Raw genomic sequence first — 25,050 nt, forward strand, 5'->3', positions numbered from 1 at the left:
TAAGACGGAAGTTCATAGTGAACCAGGCCCACTCAAGAAACAAGTCTCAAGCAACGTAACCGTATACCTAAAGAAACTAGGAAAGGAAGAGTAAACAAAAGCCAAAGATAGTTGAAGAAAGGAAATAAAAAAGATTAGAGTGAAAAAAAATGACACTAAAAAACCATAGAAATAATCAATGAAACCATAAGCTGATTATTTAAAAACATAAAACTGAGAAGCCTTTAATCAGTTTCATCAAGAAAAACAGAGTCATCTCAAATAAATAAAATCAGAAATGGGCCGCCTGGGTGGCTCAGTTGATTAAGCAACTGCCTTCGGCTCAGGTCATGGTCCCAGAGTCCCAGGATCGAGTCCCACATCCAGCTCCCAGCTCCATGGGGAGTCTGCTTCTCCCTCTGACCTTCTCCCCTCTCATGCTCTCTCTCACTCTCTTTCTCTCTAATAAATAAACAAAACTTTTTAAAAATTTTTAAAAAATCAGAAATGAAGGAGGAGAAATAGTAACTGACAACCACAGAAATACAAAGAATTACAAAAGAATATTTTGAAAAATTATATGCCAACATATTAGACAACCTGTAAGAAATGAATGGATAGGGGCGCCTGGGTGGCTCAGTGGGTTCAAGCCTCTGCCTTCGGCTCAGGTCATGATCCCAGGGTCCTGGGATTGAGCCCCACATCGGGCTCTCTGCTCTGTGGAGAGCCTGCTTTCTCCTCTCTCTCTGCCTGCCTCTCTGCCTACTTGTGATCTCTGTTTGTCAAATAAATAAATAAAATCTTAAAAAAAAAAAAAAAAGAAATGAATGGATAAATTCCTAGAAACATACAATTTTTCAAAACAGAATCAGGAAGAAATAAAAAAATTTAAACAGACCTATTCTAAGTAATGAAACTGAATCAGTAATTTAAAAAAAAAAAATAACTCCCAATACACAAACATCCAAAACCAGCTGGCTTCACGGTAAATTCTACCAAACATTTAAAGAGTAGTTAATACCTATTCTTATCAAACTATTCCAAAAAAAATAGGAGGAAAACTTCCAAATTCATTCTATGAGGCCAGCATGACCTTGATATCAAAACCAGACAGAGACACTACAAAAAAAGAAAATTAGAGGTCAATATCTCCGATGATCACAGATGCAAAAATTCTCAACAAAATATTAGCAAACCACATTCAATAACACATTAAAAGAAACATTCACCATGATTAAGTGAGCTTTATTCCAGGGACCCAAAGGTGGTTCAGTATTCACAAATCAATGTGATACATCATATCAACAAGAGGAAGGATAAAAACCTTGTGATCATCTCAATAGATGCAGAAAATCATTTGACAAAGTACAATATTCACTCATGATAAAAACCTTCAACAAAGTAGGTTTAGAGAGAACGTATCACAACATAAGAAAGGACATACCTAAAAATCCCACAGGTAACATCATGCTTAATGGTAAAACATTGAAAGTTTTTCTTCAAGATCAATATCAAGATAAGGATTTCCATTCTCACTACTTTTATTTGACATACTACTGGAAGTCCTCACTGCAACAAGCAGACAAGAAAGGAAATAAAAGGCACCTAAAGTGGTAAAGAAGTTAAACTGTTACTATTTGCAGATGACATGCTACTATATATAGAAAACACTAATGATTCTACCAAAAAACTATCAGAACTAATAAATAAATTCAGTAAAGTTGCAGGATACAAAATTAATATATAGAAATCTGTTTTGTTTCTATATACTAATAATGAAGTAGCAGGAACAGATATTAAGAAAATCCCACTTACAACTGCACCAAAATAAAATACCTAGGAATAAATTTAACCAAGGAAGTGAAAGACATATTCTGAAATCTTTAAGAAATTGATGAAAGAAATTGAAGATGACACAAACCAATAGAAAGATATACCATACTCACAGACTGAAAGAATTAATACTGTTAAAATGTCCATAATACCCAAAGCCATCTACAGATTCATTGTAATCCCTATCAAAATACCAACAGCATTTTTCACAGAAGTAAAACAAATAACCCTAAAACTCTATGGAATCACAAGAAACCTTGAATATCCAAAGCAATCTTGAGAAAGAACAAGGCGGGAGGTATCAGAATCCCAGATTTCAAGACATACTACAAAGATGTAGTAATCAAAATAGTCTGGTACTGGCTTAACAACAGACACCTAGATCAATGCAAAAGGATACAGAGCCTAGAAATAAACCCACACCTATGTGGCCAATTAACCTATGACAAAGGAGGCAAGAATATACAATGGAGTAAAGACAGTTTCTTCAATAAGTGATGCTGGGAAAACTAGACAGCTACATGTGAAATAATGAAACTGGACCCCTTTCTTAAACCATACACAAAAATAAACTCAAAATGGATCGAAGACCTAAAGATGAGACCTAAAGCCATAAAATTCCTAACAGAAAACATAGGCTGTAATCTCTTGGACCTAGCAACATATTTATGGGTATGTCTCCTCAGCCAAGGGAAACATAAGCAAAAACAAACTACTGGGACTACACAAAAATAAAAGCATTTTCATAGCAAAGGAAACCATCAACAAAACGAAAAGGCAACTTACTAAACAGGAGAAGATATTTGCAAGTGATGTATCCAATAAGGGGTTAATATACAAAATATACAAAAAACTACTAAAACTCAACACCAAAAGTACAAACATTCTCATTAAAGAATGAGCAGAGGGCCTGAACACTTTTCCAGAAAATAAATACAAATGGCCATCAGATACATGAAAAGATGATTAACAACACTAGTCATCACAGAAATGTAAATCAAAACCACAATGAGATACTACCTCACAACAGTCAGAATGGCTAAAATAAAAAACACAAGAAACAAGCGTTGGCGAGGACATGGAGAAAAAGGAACACTCGTGTGCTATTGATAGGAATATAAATTGGTGCAGTCACTGTGGATGACAGTATGGAGGTTTCTCAAAAACAAAGAGAAATTCCATTTGATCTAGTAATTCCACTGTTGGGTATTTACCCAAAGAAAACCAAAACACTAAATCAAAAAGATATAAGCACCCCTATGTTTACTGCAGCATTATTTATAATAGCCAAGATATGAAAGCAACCCAAATGTCTGTCAATAGATGAATGAATATAGAAGATGCAGTACACACACACACACACACACACACAATGGAATATTACTCAGTCATAAAAGAAGAATGAGATCTGGCATTTTCAACCACATGGATGGATCTAAAATGTATAATGGTAAGTGAGGTAAGTCAAATAAAGACAAATACCATATGATTTCACTTACATGTGAAATCTAAAACAAAACAAAATAGAACAGAACAGAACAAAACAAATGAACTCTTAAACACAGAGCAAGCTGGTGGTTGTCAGGAAAGGGGTGAGTAAGAGGATGGGTTAAACAGATAGAAGGGATTAAAAGGTACAAACTCCCACTCATAAAATAAATGAGTCACAGTGATAAAAAGTAGAGTGTAGGGAATATATTAAATAATATTGCAATAACATTGTAAGGTGATAGATGGTAACTAAACTTATCTTGGTGAGCTCTGAGTAATGTACAGAATTGTCAAATCAATTTATTATGCACCTGAAACTAATGAATGTCAATTATACATCAATAAAAATAAAAAATAAAATTAAGCAAAAATAAGTAATAAAAACCAGTAACTGAAATAGAAACGAAGCATTAATTAAATAAAAAATAAGAAGGATAAGAACAGAAAAATTCTAGATTTATAAATTAATTGCTATTTGTCAATATGTATTTAAACATTTATGGATGTTTACCATGAGCAAATTCTCCTTATTTTGTGGGAAAAAACCCAATATATAGATCTTTGACATTATCTCTAAGTGAAAAATAAATGCCTATCGAAAAACTCCTGCCCTAGGAAAAAAAATAGCTAGCTGATGATAGAGATGGACTAATACCAAAGTTTTCTGATACCCAATCCTTGTTCTTTTTTATCAATAAGAAATTAATTTCGTATGTTTTCTTTTTCTCTGTCCTAAATTTGTTCTTACTGAATTTAACCTGTCTCATATTCTTACTTCATTAGTTAGATAAGACTGAATTTGTCTTCTAAGGTCCTGGTTTAAAGTACTATACAAACTTAAGTACCCAACATATTCTTATAAAGGTGATGTACTAAGACCAGGTTTGGATGAATCATACAAAAAAACAACAGCATCAAAAATCTCACCACCCAGCCTGATGTAAGCCCCAAGGGAAGTAAATCTTGGTCTGTTCAGTACATCACTTCACTACATCCAACCAAAAATGATCTTTTGTACTCATTAGGATATGGATCACACCGTTTGTATCTACCAATATAATATACCGATTCCATTTATGTCATCAGACTGCTTAACTGGAGGATACACTAGACAGGCATTCTTCTGAAAAGAGCAGAGTATCACTTGAAGAAGCCTGAATTATAATTTAGTATCTGCATATTAATTTATAAAAATCTGAATCAACCTAAGCTTCTTACATGTGAAACAGAAAAATGAATCAAATAAATAAGTAAAATTTTTACTGAATATCCACTAAGTCCTAAGCACTGGATATACAAATTAAATTAATTAAACTAAAACACATTTAATTCGGTCACTGACCAAAAATCTCAGAATCCAGGTACTAATAGAATACTCAAGATTTGTAGCTTTTTAATGATAGAACTGGGCTAGGCTTAAGATCTCCTGGGTTACATTTCCAGGTGCTCTGTGACAAGATACAATAGTAAATTGTTGTGCTACTTTCTATAACAATGTAGGTTGTTTCTAGAAATCAAAATTCCCCAAATTAACTTTGAATTGATTGAAATTCACTTACCTTGCTTCTTTTCACAATTGACTGCACAACCTAAAATAAGCTGGAGCAATCTCCCAAGCTCCACAGAATCCGAACATTCAGTTATTTGGTTTAAATCAGGGATAAGTTCTTCAGAAATCTGCTGCCCCAAAAACTGCAGTATTGAGACAATAAATTAGATTACTCATTTCTGTAGATTACAAAGAATTTATTACATTTAATTATTACATGGAAAACAAATTAAAAATAGGATCGTGAAATGGCTCAGATAAATTAACAAATTGATAAATCCATAATTATTGACTAAAACCAGTTGGCAAAGCTCAAGCAGCATCCCAGAATTTTGAGTAGCCAACCAACAGCAACTAAAATGGTTTTACATCCAATATCCTTTGACTTCACCATCAGAGGGATTAAGAAAGCCCTAGACTGATCTTTTATGACAAAACTTAGGCCTTTCCAAAAATAAACAGATTTATGTTAAGCTGAAAGATAAGCATATTTTGATGCATGGCTGATTAATAGAAAACCACAATATAAACCATCACACTTGCAAATGAACAGCAAAAACAGCAAATCTAACTGAATTAATCTTTCCTGGCTTTATCTTTCCTTTTTTCTTTTTTCTTTTCTTTTCTTTTTTTGTTTTTTTGTTTTTTTGTTTTGTTAGATCATTAAAAAGTTTTCTTGGCATTAAAATAGCTCTAAAATGAGTTTGAGGCATTAATAGGTTGAAAAATTTCAGTCTTAAAATTACTGGAAAAAATTACAAGTATAAATATGTGACAACTTTAAAAAATAGAAACCAGGTCTTTTGATGGCAAAAGCAAACCAAAAGTTTTCAAACATAAGCAATAAACTTTCTTATATCAAATAATCATACTGGAGAACTTGTTACGGTACTGAATAAGAAAAAAAAACCTAACTTGAATAGTACTATCTGAAGTGACACTAATACTACTTTCATTTTGCCTTTTTCCTAATTTACTCGCACAAAAGCATGATTTCACAGTATACTTTTGCTACTGTTTGCATTGAGAAGAAATGTCAAAATAATACTTTCCACAGGAAAAACTTCAATTTAATTATAAAATCTACTTTGTAGCATTGCATAAAATCAAATCATTTAGAAATGAAGGTAATTCTCTTGGAGAAAATAACAAATATCAAGAGTATTAATATAGAAGCAACATTATTTTACAAATCAATATATTACATTTAAGCCTGTTCATGTTCACAAAATTTGAGTGTTCCGAAAATAGCAAAAAAACAATATATTCTAATTATTAATTACATTTTAGTAAGATGTTATAAACAAAAATCCAGGTTATTTTTCTTTTGGTGTCCATATAAATATCATATAGCATTTTGTATTTAAACAAAGTCAGATGTTTTTCATACCTCACTGTAATAACTCATAATTCCTTGAAGTACCTTCTTTAAATTACTAGCCTAGTGGGGAAAAAAAGAGTAAGAATCCAATAAATTATTTCAAATTAGTAATGAAAGAAAATTTATGCCAAGGTGAAAGACAATAGAAACTCTGGCCTCATAAAAATGACAACAAAAAAACATATATTAGAGTTTTATAAATACAAGCATATGATATTTTTAAACATGAAATCTTTGATCAAAGTTAGGTTAAAAGTGTCTTCATGCTTCTGTAGGTTAACCAGAGTGGTTCTACTAAAAGTGAGCTGCAGTGGAGTAACAACGTTAAAGATTTAGCTATGAGCATGTCCATCTCCAAGTCACGAGTGAGTAACAGGGTTTCTACTTATTCTCTTGACACAAACAACAGACAACAGGACAAAATGCAAGGAACAATGTTTTCCAAGCTTTACCCATTAGACAGTATGGAACTCTAATTTCTGAGAGAAGAAAAACAAAAAAGATGAGCCCAAATCTAGTCCAAGATTTCTCTCGGGAGGAAATTTTCATTCCATGAAATAAAGTGGTAGAAACTAAACAAAGCCTGATGTTCTCACTGAGTTGAGGAGATAGACATCAGAAGTTCAGGAAGGTCAAGGGAGTTAGAATTTGCAGGGCAGACAAATAAAGAGGTAAGCACTATGGAGAGAAAATGCTTCAGAAATCTGCACAGTGGTTTGTCACTTTCAGCGGAATACCAATTCGCATGTACATGGGTGAAACTCATTGAGATTAAACAAAAATAATTTCACTTTTTTTTTCATTTTTTTTCCCAGTCAAGAATAACTCCCAAGAAAAAACAATCCAAGGAAATTTAAGTGGAACAATTCCCAAAGACAGGGCCACAAAACATTGAAATTCCCACCAGTCAGAGTTAAGAGACTATCTGCATTGACAAGCATTCACTAAAGACCCAGAAAGGTCATACCCTGGTAATTGGTCTAATCTAGCCCTAGAAGAAAAATAAATCTAGATCTGTCTCCTAACCCTCAAAGCTTTGGAAGGATCAAACCAATTCACCTAGTATCTTAACTGCCTGCAAGAACAAAGTCCAACATTCTTTAAGGAAAACACAAAATCCAGTGCTCAACAATGAAATTCATACTGTCTAGCACCCAGTAAAAAACTAGTACACATGCAAAGAAACAGGAAAATGTGGATCATAAGGAGAAAACTCAGTCAATAGAAATGTGCCAAGAAATGAGAGATGAAAGAATAAGAAGAAAATAATGTAAAAACTGCTAGCTTCAAAATGTTCATGCATTTAAATGAAAACAGGAATATAAGAAGAGAAATGGAAGATTCTCTTTTTTTCTTGAAGAAAAAAATAGAGATGGTCTCTAGATAAAAAAAAGGAAGACTCAACTGTTAGGCATCTGCACGAAAGACTGAATATAAAGACAGATTAAAAGAATAAAAAAAAAGATACACTAAAGCAAAAAATAATAAAATTTAATTTTAATTATTAATTTAATATATGACAAATTAGACTTCAGAACAAAGACTGCCGGGGATAACAAAAGGCCATTCATAATGACAGATTCATTCATCAAGAAGACATTTAAAAATTAATGCATATAAACTTAATAACAGAGATTCAAATTATATGATTTAAAAGTTAGCAGAACTGAAAGGAGAAATCAACAAATCCATAGTCATTGTTAGAGATTTAAGGACTCCTCTTCCATAACTGATAGAATAATCAGCCAGAAAAATCAATAAAGATATAAAAGAGGCAATAGGACTATCAATACATTTAACATAATCCATCTGCAGAATACATGTTGTTTTCAGGTACACACAGAACAGTACCCAGAAAGACCATATGTTAGGTCATAAAATAAGTCTCAATAAATGTAAAAGAATTTCTCAATATAGAGTTATATTCTCAAACAAAAATTGAATTAAATTAGAAATAAATAAATACAAGAAAAGTACCTTAAAAATCCTCAAATATTTACAATTTGAAATACCTACTTCTAATCTACCTGTGGGTCGAAAGAAACCCCATGGGAAATGAATAATTTTTGAACTGAAAGAAAACAGAAACACAGTATGTCAAAATGTGTGGGATGTGTAAGGCAACGTTTAATATTAGGAAAATAAAAGACTAAAACTTATGATTTCATTTCCCACTTTAAGATACAAGAAAAAGAAAGAGAATATGTAAGCAGAGGAAAGGAAATAATACAAAGAGGAAATCTATGGAATAGAAAACAAAAGCTAGTTCTTAAAAAGAAATCAAATAAACTTGAAAAATGTCAAGCCAAACTTATCAAGAAAAAAAAAAAGGCAAGACATAAATTGCCAACATCGGTAGAGAAAGAGGATACATCACTGAAGATCACAGTCATTAACATATATTATTAGCAAAATAGTTAAGAGCAACTATATGTCAACAAACTGGATAACCTAAATGAAACACACAAATGCCCTACAAGACACAACAAAACTGACCAAAGAAGAAATAGAAAATCCATCTGGTAGTTTCTTAGAAGGTTAAATATATACCTACATGATGGGATACAATCACATTCAGGAATTTACTCAAGAAAAATTATGTATATGTCCTTGCAATTATACCCAAAGTAGGTAAACACAGAAATGATTCCAAGATCCATCAGTGGGTGAATGGGTAGGCGAACTGTGGTGTATCAGTGTACTGAAACACTACTGGGGGGGGGGGGGGCGCGGCGTGAGGAAAGAATTCCTAACACAGGCAACATGGATGAGTCTCAAAAACATCAGTGAGTGAAAAATGCCAGACATAAAGAGTAACGAAGAATATATAATGTCTGATTCCATTTATATGGAACTCTAGAAATCTATAGTGACAGAAAGCAGATTCATGGGCCAAGTGAGGAGTGGGGATTAACTGGGAAGACACATATAAGTGCATGTTTTGGGTTAATGGAAATGTTCCACATCTAATTACAATGGTGGTTACATAGGAATATACATGTTTCAAAACTCAAACTGTATATAATAAAATGCACCCTTAGGTTAATTTATTAAAAAGGATTTAATTGATCTTAGTGTTAATTTTAAAATCACCGTTTGGATTAAGTGCTTCTACTACTTATTCTGCATACCTTTATTCTCCAGTTGTCACCAATATCCTCTTTAATTCGGCTTAACCAAGATTCATTGAACCAAGCTACATCACTGAAACAAAAATACAAATGGAAAACATTAAAATGTTTTTGTTACATAGAAACTACCAAATTAAATAAATATTATGTTATAACAATATTTTATATCCTAAAGCCTCCCCTTAATAAGAATAGTAAATATTATTTAAATGAGTCCACTGAATTTTTAGTGATTCCTAAGGATTTCTTTTGTAATTTCTCATAATAAATTACTTAATTCATTAACATTTTCAATTTAATAAACATTTACTAAGTAGGTCATATTAGATACTCTGGTGGCAGGCAGATGTAAAAGTCCTAAACCTAAAGGGGGAAAAAAAGAAGAAAACTAACATTTTTAATGTGCTTACTCTGTATCAAGCACTGTGCTTGCTGTTTTTCCATAGTGCAACATTTCAATATCATAGTAAGTGGCAAAGGGTTGATTATGATTATCCTCAATCTTACTCTCCAGGGAACAAGATGAGAAAAGATAAGTGATTTTCCTAAAGTGATACTAGTATATGGCAAAGTCCAAAATAAATCTATTTGATTGTAATTGAGTAGAATAAGTGTAATGAGAAATCTACAAGGACAAATTTAGTTTTAAACTTGCAAAGTTAAGTCATATTAATATGGAATGGCAAGACAAAGAATTGCTATATCAATTTCTCAGGTTTTAAAGAATAACATTTGGCTATAGTGAACTGTGTTAATAGATCATACATATTCTAAAAAAATACTTGGATGTTTGATCTGAGTAAGCAATTGAGCAAGATTAATATGAAGATGAATAATTTACTATCTGACTCTTACGGAAACAGCTATCAGAGTGAAAGAAAAAAGAGCACAAAAACTATACTCAAAGGAGAATGTGAGAAATGCTGTAAGAGAATGTGAAAAATGCTGTGAGGGTTAAACAAACACTATAAACTAACAGAATAATAGTACTAGCCAAGGTCTTCAAAGTCTCATCTTAATTTTTACTTTATATCTCCTTGTCTTTTTTCCTACTCCAAATCAACTCCAGCCCTCCATCTTAGTCTGCTCAAAATTCTGTAACAAAAGCCCGCGAACTAAGTGGCTTACACAACCGGAATTTATTTCCCACAGTTCTGGAAGCTAGAAGTTCAAGATTAAGATGCTGGCAAGGTAGGTTTCACTCTCAGGTCTCTTCTCTAGGCTTGTAGGTGGCAGCCATCTCACAGAGTGATCACATGACCTCTTCTTGGTATACTCACACGAGTGAGCTCTCTAATGTCTCTTCTATAAGGATCATAATCCTATGAGATCAGGGCCCCACTCTTATGACCTTTAACCTTTATTATTTTTCAGAGGCCCCATCTCCAGTACAACTACACTGGGGGGTTAGGGCTTCAACATACATTTGGAATGGATACAAACATTCAGTGTAAAATACACTGAGAAATGCTTTCTAATTTCCCCATAAAAATATACCTCCATGGGACGCCTGGGTGGCTCAGCGAGTTAAAGCCTCTGCCTTTGGCTCAGGTCATGATCCCAGGGTCCTGGGACCCAGACATGCACCGGAATCTCTGCTCAGCGGGGAGCCTGCTTCCTCCTCTCTCTGCCTGCCTCTCTGCCTACTTGTAATCTCTGTCAAATAAATAAATAAAATCTTTAAAAAAAAAAAAAAAATATATATATATATATCCTGCTTTCTTTTCTTATGAACAATTTGTCCTTCTTAAACAATTGTAAAGGAAGCCAATCTTTCCCAGTATTAAACTTCATATGCAACCTCATAACTCTCTGGACATACCCTTCTTTTGCTTTTTTGTATTGCCACATCTACATGTCTTGACTAGACTCTTGGCCTTAACATTTAGCTTCTTTTCTCATATTTCCCAGAACTTCAGTGAAACTCAAGGGATACCCAATAAAGGGGCATAAGACTGAGAAACCAAAATATGGATAAACTGTTTTATAAAAAAAAACTAAGTAAGAATCAATATAAAAATTATTTTTTAACTCCATGATGGTATTTGTCTTCAACAGTTTAACCAACTAACTACAGGCAGTAATTAACACCTGTGGATTACTATACACAACATAGTTGTTTTGCTTCAACAGACACCCTGACACTTTCCTTCTTGAATAATCAAAAGGCTTACTTGCTTAACACATCAGATTGTGATCTGTACAGATGCATGTGCATCTGGCCTTTTACGTATTAAGACCTCAAAGTAAAAATCTATCAGGAGAGGTTCAAGACACCAGATTTCAATGATTACAGCTGAATGCAAGCACTGGTGTTAGAGTCAGGCCAAAGCTATGCAAATCCAGGGTTTCAGATAATTACCTTATTCTTTGACTTTAACCTCTGCTTCATGTATAGACTGAAGAATATCTGAGTACCTCACAGAACAGTAAGTAACTAAATGAAATAACATATGTATAGGGTATATAACAATGTTTTATAGTTTAATAAATACTCAGATGTTGGCTATCAGGATTTATCATTTCAAATGCTCAAATATCTGCTGAATAAATGAATGAACAAATAAGTACATGGTACTTGAGGTCTCCGGGTTTCTATATTCTTGTCTCACTCTTTTTCCTCTAGCAAAAATGTCTAGTCAAAGGCAAAAGAAACAAGCAGAGAAGTTATCTATAGTTTAAAGTGGCCAAATTAAGCCTTTTAGGGGAAGTCACATGCTATAATATTTATAGTTCTAGTGGGTTGAATTGTGTCTCCAAAAAGATATGTTCATCTCCTAACCTCTGACATCTGTGAATATGACCTTATTTGGAAATAGGGTCACTGCAGACATAATCAAATTAAGATGAGGTCAAACTAAATTAGGGGTAGGCCCTAATCCAATATGACTGGTGTCCTTCTAAGAAGAGGAGAGGACATACAGACAGAGAGGGAAGACAGACACATGGAGAAGAGACAGAGATTACAGCTTTGCTGGGGCGGGGGCACCCAGAAGCTGGAAGAAGGAATGATCCTCCCCTACAGGCTTTGGAGAGAAGACAGCCCAGCCAATATCTTGATTTAGGACTTCTAGCCTCCTGAATTATGAGAGAACAAATTTTTGTTGTTTTAAGCCACCTACTCTGTGGCACTTTGTTATGGAAACCCTAGGAAACTAATGCAGTTGTAGTTACAGTTTTTCCTCATGTGCTTTTTAAAGATCTACATATATTTTAAAAAGAGATATACATAGATTATGTATTCAGACCAGAGATAATAATTAGGGACTTGTAGAACCCTAACAATAAGTCCATGACTCCCATGTCTAAGTTACACAGTTTGGGCACTAAATTTCTTTTTTTAAAGATTTCTTTTTGGGGGGGAGTGAGCCAGCATGGGGGGAGGGGGTCAGAAGGAGAGGGAGAGAGAATCTTAAACAGACTCCATGCTGAGTTTGGACGCTAATGTGGCGCTGGATCTCATGGCCCTGAGATCAGGACCTGAGCCGAAATCAAGAGTCAAGACACGTAACCAAATGTGCCACCCGGGGGTCCCGGGCATTGATTTTATGACCTTATTCTTTAGCATACCTGCCTCAGGTGAATAATGAAAGAATTATTCATTTAATCCTGCTACTTCCTTAGAAAGCAAAATTTCCCTTCTCATCTTCGGTAACAACTTTGATGTGATTTGATACGAGTCACAGTAGCAATCAATGCAGTACATAATAAACTGTAACATATACAGAGTGCTTGAAGTGTTCAAAGAAATATGGTAAAATGTGCCCTTTTAGCAGGAATATGAGAGACTGATCCAACTAGGAAAAAATGTATGCTTCCAACTTTCACTATCCAAATCCAGACTTCTGGAAAGGAACAAAACAAGAAAGGGTTTGAAAAAGAAAATTTTAAATATTCCTTAAATGATAAGGAGGCTTAGACAGCTAAGTACATGCAAAAACAGCCAAACAAAGCAAAAAAAAGAGGTTTCAATCAATTTTAGGCCAGTCTTATGTTTTATGAAAAAAGAAAGCTTTCTAATGGGTTGATTATTATATTATTTTTGGAGAGAAGTATTAGTAGACAATAAGAGACAAAAAAGAGGAAAATCAGAGAGACAGAGGATCAGCAGAGACTGCAGAATCCACCAGATTATGGAAAATGAGTTGGTGGGTAGACTTTAAATTTGGGTAATAAAGGGTAGACTTTAAATCTGAATTGGCCCTACTCTACACATCAGGTACAGTGCTAAAGTATAGGGAGTCAAAGAGCCACTGTATCACATCTTGGCAAAAACAGGTCTTTTCCATTATGTTACAGTAGAAAAGCTATCAGAGCCACCACAACACATATAAAAATAAGAGCTTTGGATAGCGCTGTTGAATCAAAGAATGCATACCAGCCTTACAATCCATACCAACCACAGTGTAGCTGCATCTACACCAATACCCACAACATACTGCAATGAGAAAAGGCAAGGTGTACATTCTAATGACAAAAAACAATGAGGACTTTTCCCAAGTCAATATCCAGAATGCTTCCTTCTGACCAATGAAATCACTTTGAAACTAATCAGGGTATAAATAAAAAAATGTTTAAGAACCATTTTTAAGAAAACAGGGGAGGAAGGCATATTTTAGAATGACTACCAAAAAAATGTTAACATGTTAAGTTTGTCTCTTAACGTGTTAATCTTGAGTTAACCAAAAAACCTATCTATTTAAATTACATCATGTTGAAGATGCCAAGTAACTAGAATTTTGACATTTTAAGTTGTTTTTCTGAGGGTGAGAAGGAATTCTGGCAAATCCACCTATAGGGTTTTCAACGTCAATCACAACAAACCTTGACAAAATGATGGCAACAATTAAATAATCTCCGGCTATAAAACAAGTGGCAGAGGTAGGATTCTGGTCTCATTGAAGGATTATTATAAAAGTAAGCAAGTACAAAATCAATATGACTATCAATTAATAAATTGGCTCCATTTGTTCCTACTAGGTGTAGAACTCATATTGCAGATGTTATAATCGTAATCATAATCCCTGCACAATGTTTGGCAAAAATTGGGAAATAATGAACTTAAGAGCTTTTGATACTATGTAATTATACCTAATGGCTCTAACCCAAACAGAATTATTAGTTAAGATTCCTTAACTAATTAGTTAAGATTTGTGACTTCAAATTTCTTTTATACCTCATTTTATTATTGGTAGAGTTATAAAAGTTCTACTTTTAATTCAAGTATAGATTTTAAAATTTAATATTTTCCAAATTCAGTATTTATATTTCAGTTATCTCTAAAATAATAATCTTCATGCACTGATAGCTTCCAATAACAGTAATACAACTGGAAAAAAAGTAAAAGCAATTATACCATTCATTTAAACTATTTTCCAGTTACTATAACATGTGTCTGTGAACAGAACAAGTTTAAAATTAAAATCTCTTAAATAGATAAGAATCCTGTTTGCTCATTTAGTTAAGATGGACCTCTGTGAATAAGGAATAATCAGGTGGTAAACTTTTTTGATCCCCAGGTGCAATAGTGCGTTGGTGCCATATGGCTGTCAGGACTTTGTAGGATACAGTTTCAGTGACTTTTAGAATGTGAGTCTAAGCTTTCTTCCTTGGTATTGGGTTTACAATTCTTTCAGAATCAGTCTAGACCACCACTTACATTTGATGAAGAACTTGTGCCATGGCAACTCCATTAGTCAGCTGTTTGACATCTTGACAAGGTGCAGCAGTATTGAATGTCTGCAGCTAAAATGACATAGAGCAAATTACTTCACTGCGTCTTTCTACTTACAGGGTAGTGTTACCAATCCTCCCAAACATATATATACATAAATGAACATGACCGAGCTAAAAATTGTCCTGTTTTGTTTAAATTCTGATTGTGCCTAACAAATAAAACTATATTAATAAGTTTCTATGGTTATGTAATATTTTTATAAAAATAAACACTTAACAATTCATAAAATCATGAATAATCATACCTAAAATAGTTAAATACATTGATGCAGTGTATGAAGTATTCCAGAATTTCTGAAAGCTGCATGTAATGCTCTTAAGACAGACAGCACTCTGTTCATTTTTAGGAGAATAACATCAAAAAGAGCTTTAGGAAAACCTATTATTTCAAATTAAAACTTCACTCACATCATGTGGTAGGACAACAAAGGCTAGAAATGTCAAGTCTAAAACTACTTAAATGACCACTGAGCTCTGAAATAAGGCAGGGCCTCAGCCTGCCATCCAACAATTAGTCTCAGGGCATGAATGGTCCAGAGCCCATCCATCACATCAAGTTGTTTCTATCCACTTTGGCTTTAGATACTACTCTTTTCAAATCTCTGTTAAACATTCATGTACATGCTAAAAAGAGAAGTGGGGGTGCCTGGGTGGCACAGTTGGTTAGGTGTGTGATTCTTGGTTTTGGTTCAGGTTATGATCTCTGGGTCGTGAGATCAAGCCCTGTATCGGGCTCCACACTCAGTGCAGTATCTGCTTATGACTCTCTCTCCCTCTCCTTCTGCCCTTCCCCTCTCAAATAAATAAATCTTTAAAGAGAGAGAGTGAGAGGGAGAGAAAGCAATAAGCAAATACAAGACAGAAGAATTTTTCTCTCTTTTTCTTAAAATATTTTATTTATTTATTTGAGAGAGAGACAGTGGGAGAGAGAGTATGAGCGAGGAGAAGGTCAGAGAGAGAAGCAGACTCCCCGTGGAGCTGGGAGCCCGATGCGGAACTCGATCCCGGGACTCCAGGATCATGACCTGAGCTGAAGGCAGTCGCTCAACCAACTGAGCAACCCAGGCACCCCAGAATTTTTCTAATAAGCAAATACAAGACAGAAGAATTTCTGAAAAGCAAATTACAACAGAGTTACAATGGTTCATATACTTCCTAGAAATCTCACCTGAACCCAAAATGATCTTAAATACATTACGACTCTCTTTTCCTATACATATTCATCTCCTTTATTATTCAATCATTATTCTTTAGTTCACCACTTAACTATCTTAATCTGATACAATTCTCTCCCCATGATTCACATTTAGTGATTGTTTGAGACTCTATAAATTTATCTCCATTATCCCAATACAACATGAAAGGATGACACAGACAAATCTAGACACAGTCACTTTCAAAGTATACACACAAAGATAATTTACTGAGCTCCTACTCTCGTGGGCACTGTAATATATGATGGGGTTACAAAGGAGAATCACCAGTTTTCTACCCTCTAGCAGTTTTAGTCAGGAGTTAAGGAGAGGAGAAAAAGACATAAATTATTTCTAGAAAATGCCATTCCCTGTCTCGTGACACAGTATGCACAAATTGTTCTGAAATAGATGGGGGTTAACTAATTTAATTAGGGCTGTATTTAGGAAGGACTTCTTAGGGATGATGCCTGAACAGAAGGTCTTGAGTAAAGAAAGGGCCAAGACAAGGAAGCTTCAGGAAATAGAAACATTGTAAGAGTGCAAATACATGAAAAGAAATGGTATTTTTAGGCAACATACAGTTTGGTATTACTGGATTTCCAGTGCAAAGAGGAAAAAGAAGGGGTGACAACCAAGGAGGGGTAAAAAAACAGAAATGGGTCAGGACTCTGCAGGGCTATGACAAGCCTGGACTTACCCTTGATGGTATCATCCTTATAATAGGAAAGAGAATAGTTTCTACCTCAAAAGATGGTGGTGAGAATTAAATGAGTTAGCAAACAAAGCAAACTTAGATCAGCACCTGGCACACGGTACAAGCTCAACAGCTGTTAGCAATTAACTATGATTCAGGGTTTCTCAAAGTTTGGAGTCAAAGAACAATGCGTATGAGAATCCCCAGACATATTAAGTCAGAAAATCCCTAAGCGATTCTTGTGCATGCCGGTTTTTTAGAACTGTCACTCTGGGTGATGATGAATCACTAAAGAGTAGTAAGGAAGAAAGTGACACCTTTAGCATATTTTGAATAGCAGCAATAGTGACACAGAGAAAGGAAGGGAGTAATTTTACACCTGAGTCTGAGAGAAGGTTCCTGCAATGGTCTTGTTGATAAAATGGATGGCTTAAGAGATAATTAAAGTAATGCTAACGAAAAGGACAGAATGAATTGATGGAATTTAAAATATAAAATAACCAGGATTTTATAATGAAATGGATGTACAGGGAAGAAAAACCCCAGGGGATCTTTAAAAAGAAGACAATCACACATTTTCAGGTAAACTGTGGCTCCTACTTTTCAACCCTTCCAACTGACACTTTGCTTCACTGACTTTTTACAAAATGGATATAAGTTCTCTAAAAAGGATGATTTTAGAAGCACAGAATATTAAGCAAAGTAGTAAAGAAATACGTAAAAATGTACGTATACTAAGTAGTTGTCTTGTTGCCCACCATGTCAATTAAGATTAATTTTTCCTCCCTACAAACACAGAAATCAAAGTGTCTCTTGAAAGTTCTTTAACTAGTTGCAAAGTAAACTAGATAACATAGATTATGAATTATCTGGCCAAGTATAAAGGCTTTATAACTAAGAAGAGTGAATAAATTAAAAAGTTTGGCATGGGTAAGGAGGCCAAAACAGAGGGCAAAGGAAAAACATCTCCTTTCACAATATTCTTTGTAGAAGTGAAGAAGCCAAAGTCTTTTTAGTGAGTGGCCCAAAAGGGACAGACAGAGCTTCCTCAGTAACCACAGTGTTCTGGCAAATAACCATCTTAGTTTCTTCTTTATCTATAAATAAAGCAAATGATCAGAACTGTGGAAATGTTTTTCCTGAATTGCTTCAATGTAAATGTCACCAAAATCAAGGGGAAAGGGGGGATTTTCACAACTGACAGCCAATGAAAATTGAACTTTGGGTCAGCTCTATTCTCATATTCTCTTCCTCTATATGCTCATTTCAGAAAGAAGATTATTGTTTTGAGTTTCATGGTTTTCATAAAAATGATTCAGCCTTCAATATTTTTTGCTAATCTGGGCATATATTTGGCACGAGTTTTTCCTTCACTTGCCTGTCAAAGTCAAAGAAAACAAGAACTAAGAAACCCATTAAAACAAATACGGTTCAACTCTAATTTTATTGGTGAAATCAAAGTCCAAAAATTTTAAATTTCCAAAAGTCACCGAGCTGAGAGGCAGAATTAAATTTTTCTTCATATGAATACTTAAAACTCTCATATACTCCCTCTACCTTGTAAACGGGTGCCCAAATTTATCCTTCAGCCCTAAGTTTTTTGCTAAGTAGCAGCATAACATTTTTAAGAATTATTTTAAGATGAGTTCCAAATTATAAAATATAACTTAATTGCCAAAAGAGGCACCTCTTTCCTAACCAGCTTTTCTTTATGACTTCTCAAATTGTTAATGTTGATTGTACTGTCCAGAACACTGTCTGGTGCTGAAAGAACACAGTCCACTACCAACTCTCTTCTCATCTCCATGATTTAGCCCCATCATAACTTTTTTATCTTTTATCTCCTACTAGTTCCCCTCAACACGTAACATTACTCAGTATGGTAGGGAACACATTAAGAGATGAGAGATATCATGACAAGATGTGTCTTCCACTACCTCTTTTGATCTACTGCCAAAGGAGATCATTTACACTACTGCCAGGGGTTCTTCCCTATGTTTAGAAATTCATTTCCCCTGATTTCTACTGAAATTTCTACCGTTGGAATCCATCAATCCTCTATAATACAGTTAGAAGTTCACCCCAGGTATCTACAAGAACCTACTTAATGGTGAAATACTGGTCTCTGAGGTCAGGACCAAGACCAGGATATTGACTATCACCACTTTCATTCAATGTTGTATTGGAGATTCCAGCCAGTTCTTGTTCCTGGGGACAGAGCAGAAAACCAGTCATACAAGGGCTCTGACCCCAAGGAGCAAATAGGAGGACTTCAGAAACTGTTAAATATTATAGACATAAAGAAAGTGGGTAACAGGTTACAAAGGGATAGGAACGGTGGGGGGCTGGGAGGAGGCAGGTCAATCACTGTCTACTGATTAGGAAAGATGACAACAGATCCAAGAACTAAATGGTGAAAAGAAGCCAGCCACTAGAAGAACTAGAAAGAGAATATTCCAGGCAGAGGAAAGAAAAGTTAAGAAAGACCTGATGTATTAAAAACTGCTTAACTTCCTCAAGAAATAGAAAGTCAGTGCAGCATAGTAGGCATGGCGAGTGTGGCATCAGGAGAGTTTGGAAAACTTGGGGAAGTGAAGTGACATCAACAATGCAGTGATTGGCAAAGACAAAATAAGATACCAAAGTTCACTGGGAATCATCTGGACAGGTAAAGAGAAGCCAACAGACAGAGGAAACTAAGGCAGAATATCATTTCACAATGGAAGCATCAAGTAAGATAAGGATAATATATCATAGTTTGTCAAAACCAGGAGGTGAATGCCTTAGAAAAAAGAAATTCAAGTGCAGTGGGTTGAGGAGTGAATGACAGTTCAAGAAGTATAAAGGATGAGTATTAAAGAACTCAAATAATTTGACTACACAGGGAAGGGGAAATACAGTGTGGTTTTAACAGGGAGTGATGGCTCTTTGTTCCCTCTCTTTAAGATAAGGAAAATTTGAGTAAGCTTAGATGTAGAGAGGAAGGAACCAAAGGAGAGGAAGAAGTTGTAAATACAGCAAGAGGATAAATGATAGAGCAACATTTTAGAACCGGTAGAAGGGACGGAATCTAGAGCTAGAGGCAAAGATAAGGAGGAGGTCATTTTCCCGAGAGGAGAAAAGTTGGGGGCTCAAACAGGGTACTGATAAAAGTTTGCAAAGAGAAACATGAAGGGGAACCGTGTGGTTGTTCTTAGTCTTTATACGGCTGGGCATGGTTATGCGAACAGGAAGACTTCACTGTAACAGCATTTGTAAAGGCAACAATGCTGCACAATAATTCCACCTTCTCTGCACTGTTTCAGCAGCCTGAGAACTGGAGAAGCAAATAACCTGTTACACTCTGTCATCTATATCAGTTTTGTAGTTTTGAAGGAATACTGCCTCTCATTGTAAAAGTACACAGCTCTACCACTCCAGCAAAAAAAATAGAAACTTCTTTGATTATTCTCAGTATCTGTCTTCCTTAGTGCCCTGACCAAAGCAGGAACTCAGTAAATACTAGTTCAAAGAATAGAAACAGTCATATAACATTTTAAAATACTGCGATACAATTCAAGAAAATCCTATACTTCTCCACCACCTCATATACGTCAATGACATCATAAAGACTAAGTTTACTGTTTAACTAAGATGTTTGAAGCACTAAAGTAACAGATTAGGATACACCCTTTAATTAGCCAAAAACACATCATTAAAAGTAATGATGCCTTATTTCATGACAGTTTTAAAATACAGCATCTAAATCCCAATACTTATTTTAAAGCAAAATACAAATGAACAGTTAGCTAATTGCTTTTAACTCAGAAACTCTATATACTTGTATTCCACTTATAACAATGGCTATTTACCTCTACATTGTTTCAAATTACAGTTATTTCCAGTAGACTTCATACAGGGCCAGAAATCTTCTCTGGTTTCTCTCATTCTTGTGAATTACTCAAATTAGGAGATTGCTAGGGAATCTCATCAACCAATTACTACCTCCTGATCCAGTGTGTATACATCCCATTGTGTACACACTCCTCTATACACAAGTAAACAACAAGTTTGGGGATGGGCACCATCAAAAGCACCCTGCGGAGACACCATTAAGCATCAACCTTGCCCGATAAGGGTTATAAACTACACCTGAATGGCAGCTCTCTTGATGGCTGAGCACCTCCAAAAGGTGAGACATCATTTTACTGAGGGGAACACTGGAGACATATTCTGCCTGTCCAAACCTAAAACAAATTAATTAGAAATACTAAACATGCACAGGGGCACCTGGGTGGCTCAGTGGGTTAAGCGTCAAGGTCTTCATCTCAGGTTCGTAAGTTCAAGCCTTCCTGGGCGCAGAGTCTACTTAACACACACACACACACACACACACACACACAATGCTAAACACGCACAAAGTGCAAACGAAAATGCCAAGTCTCTTTCTTTAAAGAAAATGCTGTCCACTCAAGGGGGGAGGCAGCAAGAAAAGGGGACTATAAGCCCCCCACCCCAACATATCTTTTTCTGCACATAGGAGATATGTGCAAATATCCCTTCTAAATGCCTTCTACAAAATCAGATGTCCTGGGATCCTGGAGAAGCTCTCATGATTCAGGAACCAAAACCACCTCTTGGCCACCTGCGTCCAAGCAGAGCAAAGTGGTTCTGGTGGGAGGGAAGTTTCGGAGGGGGCCTTCGCTCCCAAGTGGCACAAAGATCCGTAAAGGAAGGCTGTTCAGCAGACAGAAGGCAAGAGAGTTGGTGGCCCGGAGGGAGAAAAAAGGGCGGCAAGGAGTAAAGGGGATGGACACTAGGCTCCAGCCACAGCTGTCAGAAGCACGATTAGGGGAGTAAGAGGAGCGTTCTCCGCCCCTACCTCCAGAGCTCCCTTTACCCCTCCCTCGTCTCCCACAAACATACACACACTCGAACAGACACACACACCTGCCTCGAGACCCGCAGGTGGCACTCTCGCGGTCAAGGGCGACGGGAGACGCGGAGGGCAATGAGCCGAGTCCGCGGCGCAGGTGGCGCGATTCACTCCTCAGCCTCACCTGCGGAGAACCGGGGGCCCCGGGCAACTCGCCTGGGCCCCTCGGGCCCCTCGGCCCCCTCGGCCCCCTCGACCTCTCGTACTCACCCAGATGATAAGGCTGTCGCACAGCGGCAGCTCGGACTGCGAAAGCGGCTGCGTCTCTTCCATGGCCGGGGCCGCCGTCGACTACGCCGCTGACACCGACACCTCCCTCCTCCCCGCGCTCCGCCAGGAGCCGGCGTCGACGACCTGCGCGCCGGCCGGGAAAGCTCGGTAGCCAGGCCCAGCGCCCGCGCGGCTCACGCGCGGAGCCTCGCGCTGCCGACGTCGCCGGCGTAACCCCCTCCTCGCCACCGCCACCGCCCCCGTCCCCGCTCCGCCCCGCTCCGCGGTTCGCCCCCTCCCCGGTCTGGCCAGACTGCGCGTCTTTGCACCTGAGCCCCGCCCCCTTCCGCCCCGCCCCCACCCTCCCCACCCTCCCCTCCCTCCCCACCCTCCCCTCCCTCCCCTCCCTCCCCTCCCTCCCCTCCTTCCCCTCCTTCTCCTCCCCCACCTCCCGCCCACTCCCGCACACCTCTCCCCGCCGCACTGAGTGACCAGAGCGCGCACCAGTCACAAAGAAAGTAGGTGCCCGAGAGGGGCGTGCGGGGCGGGAGGGGGCGGGAAGAGCGGGGATAGGTTGCGCAGGAAGGATTGCTGATTGGACGCACCCTCTTGGCTTTGACCAATCAATGTGAGACAAGACAGCCTCCGGGAGGGAGCGGGAGAGGGTGGGAAGGGGTTTGTGACCTGGCAGGTGTGGTGAGGCCGGGGGCGGGGAGTGCGCGTGCGCGGCGAGCATCGTAAAGGCTGAAGCTCGCGCAGCCCAAGGGCGAAGAGGCAGCGGGGCTCCAAGCGTAAGTAGGGCGGGCTTAGGCATCTTCGCGCCTCCTTTCTCGAGGTAGGGCAGCTCCTGGCTACACCTGAGGAGATCCACGCTCTGCTGCCATGATGTCTTCAGAAATAGATCCTACCCAAGAATAAAAACCACCACGATAGGGAGAGCTGATTATCTCCTGGGCGTTCGTTGGCAAAGGACATTTTAATTTGCAGACATGGGAAAGAAATGTGTTTGCTAAGGGGGGGAACTACCATAAAGCTGTTTAAATAAGCTCTCACGAGATCACAAGCCACGGGCAATTTTATTTTAAATGGGGTAAAAGGGAGGACCATTTTTAGGTAGGAAAATGGAGAATGAAACCATCTTTTAGTTTTCAAAAAACATGGAATATAACAATGTAAAATGCTTCCGATTTTTCTCTGGCGGTTTTGAAAACCTGTCTTTTTTTTAAAGTTGGAAGCTCTCCAAGGTACTGATGTATGGCTTAGGCAGTTGAAATGGGTTGGGATATTCTTAATCTTGCTGTTGATTTCCATCACTTCACTCATTCATAAACTCATCAATTCATGCGCTGTGTAAAAATGCAGCTGGCTCAGTTATATTGCCGCGTCTTTATATTTAGACATTTAAAGTTTAAAACTGATGGATGACTGCAATTAAAAGCCATCAAATGTAAATCAGTCTCATTCTAAAAATAGAGTCCTTGCATTTGCTATCAAGTCTCTTAACATTATTCCAGAACTTTCTTACCCCATGTGGAGTCATTTTATATTTCTGGACACTAGCAACATCAGTAAAGAAATTTAATGAAGAGGAAAAGATCTAGGAATTGAAGACCTGGTCTGAGTCGTGACTTTACTCCCCACTGCTTTCTGCTGTGGAACCCAAGGTCTACATTTCTACAGTGATGTAATGACACTAACCTTCCCGGTCTCCCTCACAGGGACAAAACTGATACTGGATGTGAAAGAGTTTTATGAATTGAATAGTCTTTGGAAATATGAGTTACTACAATCATATATGCTTATCACTAAGAGTCACAAGTGAATTACTAGGAATATTTGAGAAGAGTAACTGGGGGGCAAATGAGTTATCCTTCTAAGCTCTGTAGAAGCAGGGAACAGATCCTCAGGGAAGGATGTTCAGTTGTCTTCATGATACTGGATCTAATAGAAAAATATGTGAAGGACATGATCAGTGAATTCAAAGAAGAAATACAAATAATTCAAGCAAATATGAAAAGGTTAGAAAAATGCAAAACATGAATCATTGAAATAAAACAATGAAAAAAATAATGTTCAGAAGAGTGAAGCACACTTTCATACAAAGCTGGAACAAACATTTTAGAATAATTTTTCTAATTTTCTAACAGTATTTATCAAGAAACTTTAAAACATCCATGCTATTTAAACCCATGATTCTATAATTCTACTTCTGGCCATAAATTCTATTGAAATAATCAGAAATGTAGTCAGAGGTTATGAACAATGTTATCTATTGCAATTCTATATATGCTGATCAATGTACATACAATAAGCCAGAAAGTTTAACTACATTATAGCCAATTTATAAGATAGAATATTTGGCAACTAATAAAAATAATGCTTTGGAGAATATTTAATATAAGTTCATCATGATATATAACATTAAATTGAAAATTCATGTATTAAAATATGATCTCAAAATTTTATTTAATATGTGCACTGCAAGAAGACAAAGGAATGTTCATTAAATGACTGTCATTTTTATTTATGGATAAAGGGATTATTTTCTGTAATCTGTATTTTTCATCCTACAATTAGTTTGTATTACTTTATAATCAGAGAAATATATATATTTTAAAAGTGCCTAATACAAGATAGTCTATCATTTTCCAACTGTTGACATTCATTTCTAAAAGTTGGCATCTATATTTGGAGCACTGAATGAAACTGATTTTTAAACACTAGTTGTGGGGTTTTAAATTGGAATAATCTTTTGAAAAATTTTTGACAATATATATCAAGAATCTTTAAAATCCTCAAAGCGTTTAAACCAATAGTTTCCACTTCCAGAATCTATTCTAAGAAAATAATCAGATGCAAACAAAATTGTTGATTGCAGTGCTAGTTATCAAAGTAAAAAAAGAAACAGCCATTAAATGTCTGAAAGAAGAGTGAT

The 25,050-nt window shown here is 36.6% G+C and overlaps 1 protein-coding gene across 1 annotated transcript in view; it reads right to left on the minus strand.

The window, feature by feature from the left end:
* Nucleotides 1-22,362, minus strand: part of HOOK1 (hook microtubule tethering protein 1) — a 70,231-nt gene extending 47,869 nt beyond the window's left edge. The window contains exons 1-5 of the mRNA XM_080801549.1: nt 22,116-22,362; nt 15,024-15,109; nt 9,365-9,437; nt 6,243-6,293; nt 4,863-4,995 (exon numbers count right to left, since the gene is read on the minus strand). Coding sequence (XP_080657675.1) covers nt 4,863-4,995; nt 6,243-6,293; nt 9,365-9,437; nt 15,024-15,109; nt 22,116-22,178 — 406 coding nt within the window. The 5' untranslated portion in view covers nt 22,179-22,362. The remainder of the gene's footprint in view (nt 1-4,862; nt 4,996-6,242; nt 6,294-9,364; nt 9,438-15,023; nt 15,110-22,115) is intronic.
* Nucleotides 22,363-25,050: the final 2,688 nt, after the last annotated feature.

The sequence above is a fragment of the Martes martes genome, assembly GCF_963455335.1.
Source record: "Martes martes genome assembly, chromosome: 4".
In the NCBI taxonomy this organism is placed as follows: Eukaryota; Metazoa; Chordata; class Mammalia; order Carnivora; family Mustelidae; genus Martes; species Martes martes.